Here is a 12,687-nt window from a genome sequence, read left to right on the forward strand (position 1 = left end):
TAAGACACAGGATAAGGGAGATGAGTGAAGAGGGAAGGCAAGAAGGATATTTTCAGACTGCAGAAGGTACTGTGTGAGGAAGAGCCTTCCAGGCGGAGAGAAACACAAGGTCTCAGACTCCAGAAGACAACCTCTCAGGCGCGCCCGCGCACACACACACACACACACACACGCAGAAACATACACAGTTGGACATACTGGCCTAGCGAACATTCAGACCCTAAGCCACAAGGCAGTTCACAGCCACAGCTCTGTGTGGACAGACCGTAACTCTCCCACATCCTCCTGGCCTTTCCTGGAGGCACATTCGACCCTTCCTGCCATTGGGAGGGGGAGGTAGACACCAGTTCTGGCGCCCTCTTACTGGGATAGAGTCCTTCAGCCCGCAGCCCCTTCCCCAAACCGACCAAGGCAACCTTGAGTAGGAGGGAAATAAGGCGGTTGGTCTTGAGACCGGAAACCTCCAGAGAGACACAGGCGGGGGAGGGGGGAGGGGAGAAGCGGGGATAGGAGGGGCAGGGGGACGGGATGGGGGGGTGGAGGGAGTGGGAAGGGGAAGGTTGGAATGGTGAGAAGGTCCAGACCCCGCCCCCGACGCTGCCCACCCCTCGCGCAGTCCCTCCCTCTGGCTTGTCCCAGTCGCTTGGGGCTAGCCTCAGGCAGCTGACTCAGTCCCTAGCGTCACCCACAAGATTCCCCCCACCCTGGCCCCCAGTGAAACAGGCCAGGGCAGGGCAGGGGTGCCGATGGTGTCAAGACGGGAGGGCCCGGCTCCCAGACCCCTCCCCAAAGACCCTCAGGGCAAGGACGTCGGTCACGACTGCACGCCGAGAGGGGGCGCGCCGCGCCGGGCTCCCGGGATTGCGGGTCCCACCGCCAAGCAGGGCGCGGCCGCGCGGGCCCCCTCCCGACGCCCCGGGCGGGTTCCCACGCTCTGCGCCCCGCTCCCCTGCCGACCGGTCGGGCCGGTTCCAGCCTCCGCCCGCGCCCCGCCCCACTGACTGGGCTTTGGGGGAAACCAAGGCGGGGGGGGGGGGGAGAGGAGACTTGGTTGGGGGTCGGCGGGAGGGGAAGGGAAGGGGGTGCGGCGAGGGCTAGGAAACAGACACCAGGGCTTGAGAGGCTACTTCGAGGAAGAGGTTTGGGGGATCCGTGGAGGGGTGACAGATGGGGGCGTCCCTGAAAAGATACGAGTATTTAGAATCTTGAAAGAGACTGGGGGGCCGTGGGGAGTGGTTCCCACGGTCCACCTCCGGGGAGAGCCCGCTCCATCCCGGGTAGTCCGGGCTCCGGGCGGCCGCGCGAGCCGGTGATTCACCTGTTGAGGGGCAGGGCAGCCGCGGCAGCATTCACCTGTCGGCAAGTATTCCAGGTGCGGAGCTCCACTGCGCAGGCGCTCAGCTCCGCGGCTCCCGCCTCCCAGGTGTGTGGCTCCAGATAAGGTCACTTTTTCCCTCACGTCCCACCATGGCAGACTCCCAACCCGAGGAACCCGCTCAGCCACGCTGAGCCCCCACCTGGGTGAGCCCAAGTGGGGCTCCAGTCAAAGTACGTGTGTAACTTCAAAGGGGCTCTCCTGGATCTAAAGTCACCCCAGAACCACCCAGCTTGAGCCTGGCAACACATGTTCTTGAATAAATGAATCCGTTAATGAATCAATAATGGCTACTAGGTGACGGGCTATTACTAATGATGATATTATAAAAGGAATCAAGCATTTCCCCCATAACCTTGAGACGTTGCCCTCTATGGCACCTATTTCCTGAGCCCCTACCATCATCATTATTATTTATGGAGCATTTACTGTAGGCTGAAACTATGCTGAGTTCATCACATCAAAATCAACCTCATAAAGAAGGAAGTACCGCCCCATTTTCCAGATGCAAAAGCTGAGGTTCAGGGAGCTCAAAACACCTGCTCAGGGTATCCCCGGGTCCATAATTCAATTTTTTGATGTTTATTTATTTTCGAGAGAGAACAAAAGAGAGAAAGCGAGTGGGGGAGGAGCAGAGAGAGAGAGAGAGAGAGAGAGAGGCAGGGAGACACAGAATGCCAAGCAGGCAGGCTCCAGACTCTGAGCTGTCAGCACCAAGCCCGATGAGGGCTTGAACTCATGAACCTGGAGGTCCTGACCTAAGCCAAAGTCAGAGGCTTAACAGACTGAGCCACCCAGGTGCCCCTCCCGGAGCCCAGAATTCAAACTGAGCTCTGTCTCCCTCTGCTCAGTTCTTTCCCAGACCCTGCTCTGCTCCTCCCAGCCCTCTGCCTTGCCTTGTATGATCCAACAACCGAATTCTTGAAATCCTTCATGGTCACAAGCCACAAAGAAGCACCCCTATTTCACAGATGCAGTGAGATTCAGAGAGAAGTGACTAACCCAAGGTCATGGCACCCCCATGACCACCACTGTGCCCCCACCACTAAATGTTGATATATGGGAGGATCCAGCTGGGGTACCCTGTACTGCCAAGCCACTGTGATTGGTCCCTGAAGATCTGTTAATTGAATAATAACTACCTCCATCAGAGGCTTTACGTGTGACCTCAGGCGGCCAACAACTCTGTGAAGCAGGTGTTAGTGTGCCTGTTTTCCAGACAAGGACACTGAAGCTTAAAGGGTTTGAGTCCCAGGCAGTGAGCAACACGATGTGGGATTTGAACCCAGGCCAGGCGGCCTGCAGAGCCCTTGCTCTTAACCTTACTCAGTTCTTAACCCTGCTCGATTCCAGTGGGGAAACAAGAGGTTACCCAAGCCATACACAAGTAGGAAATGGTAGAGACACCCATGGTGGACACAGAGGCCAGAGGAGAAGACAGACTACCTCCCCACACAGGACCCACTGATGGCTCGGAGCCAGGCACTCACAGGCAGGCAGCCTCCCGGGAGGGCGCTGGTGCAGCGACCTCCATTCATACACGGGCTTCCGTCCAGGCAAGGGGGGGCTGTGGTGGGGGGAGGGAGGCGAAGGAAAGTGGGGGGTCAGCCAGGCACCCAAGAAACCCCAGCTCAGAGTGACACAGCCCATCTTTCCCTCCCCCAGGCAACAGCTGCCACGGGCTGGGGGTGTCTCTGTGGGGCATGGAGCCCCCCCATCCACAGTTCCCACGGCCCCCCGCCCCAGCCCCAGCTGTTGGGGCTGCAGCTGTCCCTGCCCGCTCAAGCCCTGGGAACCACAAGGCAGGGGCGGGCAGGAGGAGGTGCTGACTCGTGCCAGATGTGGGGACTCAGGAAGCTGCCAGAATGGGGGGTGCAAAGGCAGGAAGTGAGGGTGCTGAGTGTTAAAGGGAGGTCTGGGGCTGTGTGCCCAGATCCCAGGGTAATGGAGAGGGCAGGGTAAGGAGACCTGGGGCCATGGTTCTTACTTTCCCCGATGTTGGACATCTACTCCAGCTGGGCAGACCTGAACAGGGCTCTGGTGAGAGGGGCCAAGGCAGGTACCCCTTGCACAGCCGACACTGGGTGTTGCAGGGACAGGGTGTGGTTTGAAGGGAGGGGCGGCTGGCACTAGACATGTGCTGCCCTGTCCAGCGTCCCCATCCCTGAGGGCTATGTCCCTCTGAGGTGTGGCAGTCTAACTGTCCCGCCAGACTGGTCTGGGGTGTGGCTGGGTGTGAGCTAGTGGAGAGTTGTGTGTGACGGCAGGTGTGGGGCCTCTGTGTGTGTGTGTGTGTGTGCGCGCGCGCGCACGTGCACATGAACGAGTCACAGATAGATGGAAAGAGAGGAGAGATGGAGGGAGACAGAGAAAGACAGACAGACACAAAAAAGGAAACTAGAAGCAGGCTGCCTCAGAGAGGAGACAGAGATGACAAAGACAGAGGGAGAGACAGAACAAGGTGAGCTGGAGAATAGGACAACATGGCCTGTGTCCCCTTCCTCAGGGGACAAGCAGAGACAGGACACTATCACCCAGACAGGGGCCGGTGGGTGTTTGTGAACTCACCCAAGGGGCCACATGATGAGCCACATGTGTGTGTGCTTCAAGTCCATGGGTGTCCAGATGCCTGTGCATGTATGTGCAGGCTGGATCTGTTGTGGGTCCCTGCATGTGAACCAGTTATCTGGGTATACAGCTGTGCGCCTGTGTGTGACCTGTGGATCCTCAGGTGGGTCTGTGTATGGGTTGGACTGTGTATGGGTTGACTGTCTGTCTGTATGTATAAACTGGGTGTGGGCATATCTTGGATCCGTGTCTACATGTGCTCAATGTGTGCAGGCGACGTGTGCAAGGCCCGGGGCTGGTGATCCACGGTACCTACGAACATGGGTGATTGCAGCAGTTTGTATGTCAGTGTGTGAGCTGCGTATCCACGTCTGCGGATGTCGTGTGTGTGCGCACGTCTACATCTCTGTATGTGTGACCCAGGGCTGTGTGTGTGCCTGCGAGTGTGTGACAGGCCATGTGTGTGCGCGCTGGCCCCGCGGGGGCGGCAGCTCCTGCCCGATCCTGCCCGGTTGGGCACCCGCCTGGGCGGTAGAGGCCCTTCCCTCCCGGCGCTGAGCCCCGCCGCGGCTCCCCGGGACCCCGGACCCCGGCCGCTCGGCCCGCGTCCCTCTTCCGCCGGCCAGGCCTCCCTTGGGGGTGTGCGCCCCCGCAGCCCCCGCCCAGGCCCCGCCGCCCGTCCCGCTTTGTCTGGCAAAGAAAGCGCGAGGCCGGCCGGGGGGGAGGGGGTGTCTAGACGGCGCGGCCATTGTCCCGAGCGGGGGAAGGGAGAGCGGGGAGGGGGAGGGGCAGGGGGCCCGGGCCGGCTGGGGAGGGGCTCGGGCTGCGGGGACTGGGCCGCTGGAGCGGAGCACGTGGGCTCGCGCCCCCCGCCCTCCTTTTCCCTCCCCTCGCGGGGGCGGGGTCCCGGGGCCGCCAGGTCCCGGCGGCCGGGGGAGGGAGCGGGGCCGCGGGCGGGGAAAGGGGCGCGGGCGCCGCTGTGGCTCCAGCTCCGACTCCAGCTCCGGGTCTTGCCGCGCTCCGGCCTGAGAAGTTTTCCCCGAGTTCAGAGCTCCGAGAACTTCGCGCCCCCCTCCCCGTCGCCCGCCCCGCCTGGCCGGCCCTGGGTGTGTAGGGGGGGCTTTTGTGCGAGGGGTCCCCAGCCTGGGGGTCCTGAGGCTCCAGTTCGTGACCTTCCCAGGACTCCGGACGGGCGTGCATTGGGAGCGTGCTCCAGACCCTTGGTCCCCCCGATCTCGCGTCCCTGATCCCTGCACCTCAAGCTCCCAGCCCCTGATTCCTGGGTCCCTTCACCCCCCCCCCACTCTGATCGCTCCCGGGCCCGTATTCTGCGGACCTCTGGAGCCCTGCCCCCCCCCCATTGAGTCCCTGCCCCCCCCCCGGGATTGGCACGTAGCCCCCGGACTCCTGTGCTCACAGCCCCTGCTCTGGTCCTTGGCTCCGAGGCCAGCCCTCCAGCCCCAGACTCCGGGGTCCTTAAACTCCGCTCTTACCCTCCCCCAACCCACCCACCCAGTCCCGACCACCAGGTCCCAGCCCCTCACCTGCAGCCCCGGGCCCCGCGAGCAGTAGCAACAGGGGCAGCGCCCGCACGGGCGGCAGCGGTGGCGGCGCCGACATCGGGCGACGGCGGCGGCGGCGGCCCCGGGTCCCCGGCCCCATGGCGGCCGGCCGCGACCCTCCCTCCTCCCTCCTCCCTTCTTCCCTGGGCTCCGGGCGCGTCCCGGGCCAGCCTCTGCGCCGCCAACTTCGCCAAAGTGAGGCTGCCGGGCCGCCCCGCCCCCAGCCCTGGGCGGCTCGCCCCGCCCCGGGGCCGGCCCTGCGCTCCCCCGCCCCCCTACCCCCACCCCAGCCCGGCCTCCCGGGGTCCCTGCCCACCCTCCACCCACACAGCCAGGGACCCGCAGATCCTTGGAAATTCTGGCCAGCCATGCGGTGAGGCGTGGGCTGAACTCACACTGACAGACACACCAGCTTCGTGAACACCCACGCTCCCAACACACACTCAGAGCCCAGGGACGCACACAGAGCCAGGGCACAAACACAGATCCACAGATCCTCCAAAACTGAGGCCAGGCACGTCCTAAGAATCTCACGCGCACACAACCACCCTGCCCCATTGCAGACGTATGCACAGAGCTTCATGGGGACTTAAGATATAAAACACAAACCCAAAGCTCACGCCCAGCCAGGCCTTGAGCCTGGGACAGCATTTGCAGCCTCAGACCTCAGACACACATTAGGAAGGAGACCCATGCATGTGTGCGCGCACGCTCACACACACACACACACACACACACACACACACACACACAATCTTCTTACTCTCAGCTCTCCTGGAAAGCACCCCTCTTCCTCCTTACTACCCTGTGTGAACCCCAAAGGTCCACCCCAGCCCCCAGCCCCACCCATTCCCCTCACAGCTTCTCTGCTGCTCAGCCTTGCTCAATTTGATCAACTGCCTTTTCCCAAATCAGTCATGCTGCAAAGCCGCCCTGCAGCCCACTCTGTCCATGCGGCGATAATGGGGACCCCGAAAGGCCCCAAGCTCAGCCCCGGAGGAGCCCTCATTCCACGGAAGAAAAAGCCCGACACAGACACCAGCAGCTCTGGGGGTTCAGAGCTGGGCCAGAGGGAGGGACAGAATGTGGGAGGGCCACACAGAGGGGTTGGTGAGGGCCCGGCTTGAGGATAGTTACTGATTTGTTCATTCATTTATTCAACAGGTGGGTATAAATCTCTGGCTTTATGTCTGGCTTTGTTCCAGGGGCTGGGGTATACCTTCCTCCCCCAGAGAGGGCTCCCCAAAGGAGGGTCCAGTGGAGCTCAGCCTGGAAGTCTGAACTAGAGAGGGAAATGGCAGCAGAGACACAGGTTTGCACCCACAGGAGGAAGCAAAGAAAGGAGGAGGAGTGGACAGACCAGGGGTCACAAGGGCCACCATGAGGAGGAGGAGGAGAAAGAGGCCAGGCTGTCCCCCATGGTAATTTGGCTGCAGGGAGGAGGGATGGGTTGGGGATAAGGCGCTGAATCTGTGGAGCCTAGGGGTCACCTACAGGGGCTGAGCATCTAGAAGCCACGGTGGGAGATTTTCACCAGAGCAGCCCAGAGAGCTTCAGGCAACTTTTAACCTTTTTATTTAAAAATAATGTCAAATGCAAAAAATAAAATAAAATAAAATAAAATAAAATAAAATAAAATAAAATAAAATAACGTCAAATGCAGAATAGCATAATTTCCACATGCCCTTTGTCGGGATTCGCCCACCCTTTCCACGCTTTGGCACATTTGCTTGATCTGGATCGGTTCCTCAGCGTTTCCCTGTCTCTTGTGATACTAACATTTTGGGAGAATCGAGGCCACTCATTTCTCAGAATGGCCTCCAGCGGGCTAGCCTGCTCAGTCCTCCCAACCAGGGAGTATGTCTTTGTCCAGAACCACAGAGATGGTGCTGGTCCTCCCCAGTGCCTCGGATTAGGAGGTACTTGACATTAGTTCCCAACACTGGGGGTATTACACTTCGATCACTTGTGTGAAGTTGGCCAACTTTCCCTACTATCAAGGGACTATTCTCTTCCCGTCCCCTCCTCCCATAATAAATATCAGTAGCACGTGGGGAGATACTTTGAGACGATGTGACTATCCTGGTGCCCATCAAATGTTCACCCGCTGGGTTGGGCACGTATTTATGATTTCCTCTGAGGATTTTTGAAAAACTTGAGACAAAATTCACATAAAATTAACCAATTGCCATTACAAATTTTTTTAATGTTTATTTATTTTTGAGAGAGAGTGTGTGAGTTGGGGAGGGGCAGAGAAAGAGAAAAAGACAGAATCTGAAGAAGGCTCCAGGCTCCGAGCTGTCAGCACAGAGCTGGACTCAGGGCTTGAACCCACGAATCAGGAGATCATGACCTGAGCCAAAGTCGGACGCTCAACCAACTGAACCACCCAGGTGCCCCATCCAAGACATTTCTATCACCCCAAAGGGAAACCCCATCCCCTAGAGCAGCCACTCCCCAGCCCCCTCCTCCAGCTCCTGGAAGCCACCAAATGGCTTTCTGCCTCTATGGATTTGCCTAAACATTTTATATACATGGAATCAGACAGTGTGGGGCCCTTTGTGTCTGGTTTTTTTCACTCAGCATAATGTGTGGGGTTTTTTTTATTTTTTTTTTAATTTTATATTTGAGAGAGACAGACAGACAGAGCATGAGCATGAGCAGGGGAAGGACAGCGAGAGAGGGAGACACAGAATCCAAAACAGGCTCCAGGCTCTGAGCAGTCAGCACAGAGCCCGACGCGGGGTTTGAACTCACAAACCGCGAGATCATGAACTGACCCGAAGCCGGATGCTTAACCTACTGAGCCACCCGGGTGCCCACTCAGCATAACGTTTTTTGAGGTTCATCTGCCACCATGGAGCATGTACCAGTACATCACTTGCTTATGGCTAAGACTCCATTGAATGGCTATACCCTATTTTGCTTATCCATTCATCCATTAATACCTTGAATAATTTTTAAATGCTGGAAGAGGAAGAGGGAAGGAGACAGAGAAGTGCTATTAGTGAGAAAGAAGAAGCATGAAGGGCCGAGGGTGACAAGTGAATGGCCGCAGCCTGGGGGCCAGAGATGATACGAGAACCCAGGCCTGAGTGACTCCAGGCCACAAGGAGTACCAGGGGTGGGGGTGGGGATCGGGCAGAGAAAAGGACAAAAGTTGCACAAGAAAGAGCGCAGCCTGACTCATAGTGAGTGTACTGAGTCAATAGATCCTAGGGCAGGTGCAGCTCAAGTCTGTCCCTGTGCCCATCACCCCAGGAGGAAATCCAAGCCCCTGGGCCCTGCTTTCAAAGCCCTCAGACTGGCCTTACCCTCTGCAGCCCCTCCCCTCTCATCATCACACTGATTCAGTGTCCCTCCTCACCCAGCAGGCCTTGCGCTCTCATGGCCTTTGCCCAGGTTCTTCCCTCTGCTGGGACACCCAGCGGGTTACAAGGACCCTTTTGCTTCCTCCCCAAGCAGGAACTCACAGGGAGTGTTCTCTTCAAAAATGTATTTTCTTGAGGCGCCTGGCTGGCTCAGTCGGTTAAGTGTCCAACTTCGGCTCAGGTCATGATCTCACTGTTCCTGAGTTCAAGCCCCGCGTCGGGCTCTGTGCTGACAGCTCGGAGCCTGGAGCCTGCTTCAGATTCTGTCTCCCTCTCTCTGTTCCTCCCTTGCTCATGCTCATGCTCATGCTCTGTCTCTCTCTCACGTGAGATCTCTCTCATGATCTCACAATTTGTGGGTTCGAGCCTCGCGTCGGGCTCTCTGCTGTCAGCACAGAGCCCCCTTAAGATCCTCTGTCTCCCTCTCTCTCTGTCCCTCCCACACATATGCTCTCTCTCTCTTTCAAAAATAAATAAACATTAAGAAAAAATTTTTAAATGTATTTTCTTCCAGTTATAGGGAATGCTCTGCTATTTCCCACAATGCTACCCCTTTGCCCATGCTGGTCTCTCTTTCTGGTGTGCCTTCCAACCCCCCATCCCTGTGCCTGGTGAACTCCTTTTATTCTTCAAGGTTTCAGCTCCAGGAAGCCCTCTCTGCCCCCCAGACAGAGCCCCCCTGGGTTATCCCAGCACCCTCCTGCTCTCTGTATCAGCCTCACACACAAGGGGTTGGGTATCTATGCCCTGCTCTGTATCCCCACCTAGACTGGGAGCTTCCCAGGAACCAGGCATCACACAGCATGGTCTGGGCACAGAGAGGGTGACATGGAAGGGTTTGGTGACTCAGGAATTAGCTGAAGGTGTTAGGATGGCCAACCCAGAAGGGCTGCCACTGGGGGCCCAGACCACCCTCTTAAGTACATTCTAGAAGTCTGGGGGTCCAGAAAAGGGTTTGAGGGTCCAGGGACAAAGGTAGGGGCTTCACGAGGTGGGCTAGCTGCTTCCCTGACCCATCTGAGAAAGGACTTTTTTGCTGGAATGGATGTCCTAATAGGTGCTGAGCTCCCCATCAGAAGGAGCAACCAAGGAACTTGGACACCCCCCCCCCCCCCCCTTTTGCTAGGCAGAAAGCCTAGAGTCTGTGACTCTGCTGATCCAGTGGCCTCTGGTCCATAGCAAACAGAGAAGGAAAAGGAGCAAAAGTAGTGAAAACACAGGCTGAGGCCAGCATGAGGGGCAGTGGAGACAAAAGACAGAAAGACACATTTACAGAGCCCCTACTGGGTGTCAATCCCATGTCAAGTCCCCATGACTCAGCAAGTAGAATGCGGAGTCCTGGCTCCAGGATCCTGCTGCCCTCCAGCCACAGTGGCAGGCCCAGCCCAAGGTGTCAGGACCCTTGGGGGACAGGAGAGTCTGGAACGACCATTCCCACAGCAGCCTCGCAGTGGGATTCCACACAGTTCCCAATGTGGTGGAGATAGGGGGTGAGCCCGAGCCCTCTCCCCTGCCCCTGATGGCTGCCTTGGCCCAGGACTGCGTTTCTCCTCAATGAGCTCAGTCCCCAGGGACACAGGACCTGGGCCCAGGCCAAGACACAGCTGCCGGGCCCAGGCCGATGACCAGGAACCTGAGAACATGCCCTCAGCTTCTCCTCCAGGGACCACAGTCCCGCCCTCTGCACCAAAGCTGGGGCCGGGCCCTCAGGCCCAGACAGCGGGCCACGGGAGCCAGCAGGGGTGAGGGCTGCTGGGTGTGGGCCCTGGGCAAGAGTGGGAAGGCAGGACTCCAGGGGCTGTCGGCCGCAGACCCGACCAGCTCTTTTGGCCACTGCCTCCCTAGGGCCTTCTCACGCTCCAACCCTCTATGGCTCCCCACTGCCCAGAGTGACACCCTCCTCAGCTTACTTGGCACGGGCTGCGTCCACCATTGGGAGCTCTTTTCTCATACCCTGCAGGCTCCGTTCACTCTGCCCCTCCAGCTCTCCTCGCCTTCATTCACTCATTCAACAAACATTCAGTCGTTCAACAAACATTTTACTGACAACCAACCACAGGCACAGCTGTCAAAGACAGACAGGCTCTTGATTTCGGCTCAGGTCACGATCTCTCAGTTCGTGGGATCAAGCCTTGCATCGGGCTCCATGCTGACAGCGCGGAGCCTGCTTTGGATTCTCTCTCTCCCTCTCTCTCTGCCCCTCCCCTGCTCACGCTCTCTCTCTCACTCTTTCAAAATAAATAAACTTAAAAAAATTTTTTTTTTAAGTTAATAAATAGAAGAAAAGAAACCAGAAGGCAAACAAATAAGAACCATGGACTGTGGCAAGGGGGGAGGAGAGATTTCAGTGACAGGGGCAGGCAGGACAGGCCTCACCGAGTTAGGGGACGTTACAGCTGAGACCTGAAGGAGGAGAAGAAGCCACACAGCAGCAAACAGCCGGAGGAAGGGTGTTCCAGGTAGAGGGAAGGGCGAGTGCAAAGGCCCAGAGGCGGAAGGGTGAGGGGGCCAGAATGCTGGGCACACAGTGACCGAGAGCTGGGAGGTCGAGGAAGACGATGGGGGCCAAGTCTCAAGGGTCTGGGATTTCATTGCAAGCACAGTGGCCGCCACTGGAGCGTTTTAGCAGGGAGAAGCTGATCGGAGGTTGTAGGAGATCCCTGTGGAAGCTCTGCCTTCCTTTCTCCCAGGGAGTGGTCCCTGGGGCCTCACACTAGCTCCTCTGGGCTCCCATGGCCTCCCCCCCCACCCGGCCTACCACATGATCCCTCCTGGGTCCCCCTCAGATTCTGAGCTGTGTGGGTGTCCGTCTTGCTCCCTGCTGAATCCCCAGTGTCTAGCCTAGAGCCTGGCCCACAGTAGGTGAAACAACTATCAGTCGATCGAATGAATCTACCAAGCACATTTCAGTGCAGAGCAGGAGCCAGGAGGTGGGACTTGAATGTGCCCATTGGCAGCTCTGAGACTGCCCCCATTAGATCAGGGCTCTGCCAGAGGAAGGGATGCGGGCTGGGGGCTGGGGGGGGGGGCGGCGGTTCTTGGAGGAGGAGATGGGGGGGTGAGAACTGAGTATGGAAAAGAGTGAAGAGAACAAAACTCACTTCTATTGAGCAGCTGCCGGCCCTGCAGCTCTGGAGGTGGCGGTGTCCCTATCGTAGGACCCTCCACTGTGTGGGACATCGCTGGGCATCTTGGCCTCCCAGGCCCTGGGCTCAGACCGCTGGAGTCGTCCGTGTGCACAACCTTCCTCCAGACCCCATCTCCTCCTGCTCAGGTCTGAACCATGATGCCCTGATGGCCCCTGCCTGTCCTTGGCTCCCTGGCCCTTGAAGCTTGTCCTCCTCCCTGTCCTCCTGTTTCAGAGAAGGGAAATGCCTCCCCAGGGCTTTTCATTACCTCTTCCTTTGGCTACAGCTTGAGCCCTCTTCCACGACAAAGTGAAGTTCACAGGAATCTGCAGTGAGTGCTCCTTTCACGTTGCCCCACCCCCAAGCTCCTGACTTTCTCCCCCTCACCCCCTTTTCCCCGTGCCCCTTCCCTTCATTCTTCCCCTCCTCCACTCCACTCCGTGCCCCCAGAGGCTGACCTCTACTGGCTGCATCAATGGACGGCCTTGTCCTCTGGCTTCCAGGTGGGTCTGGCCAATAGGAGGCACTGGCAGAAGATGAAGCCAAAGGAGAGAATGGGGTATTCATCCTCCTGCATCCCTGCCTGTGGGGTCAGCTCAGCTAGTAGCACCCCTTGACCAAAGGCCCTGTCTGCATGAATCTGTGCTTGGGTTCTAACATCCTTCTTTCCCCTTGTCTGGTCG

General features: G+C 58.2%; 1 protein-coding gene across 1 annotated transcript in view; it reads right to left on the reverse strand.

Annotated features, from left to right (window-relative positions):
• NOTCH3 (notch receptor 3) overlaps positions 1–5,605 on the reverse strand; it is a 35,902-nt gene extending 30,297 nt beyond the window's left edge. Inside the window, 3 exon segments of the mRNA XM_030302390.1 lie at positions 2,866–2,889; positions 2,891–2,942; positions 5,488–5,605. Coding sequence (XP_030158250.1) covers positions 2,866–2,889; positions 2,891–2,942; positions 5,488–5,605 — 194 coding nt within the window.
• Between the last annotated feature and the right edge of the window lie 7,082 nt (positions 5,606–12,687).

The sequence above is a fragment of the Lynx canadensis genome, chromosome A2 (genome assembly GCF_007474595.2).
Source record: "Lynx canadensis isolate LIC74 chromosome A2, mLynCan4.pri.v2, whole genome shotgun sequence".
Classification (NCBI taxonomy): Eukaryota; Metazoa; Chordata; class Mammalia; order Carnivora; family Felidae; genus Lynx; species Lynx canadensis.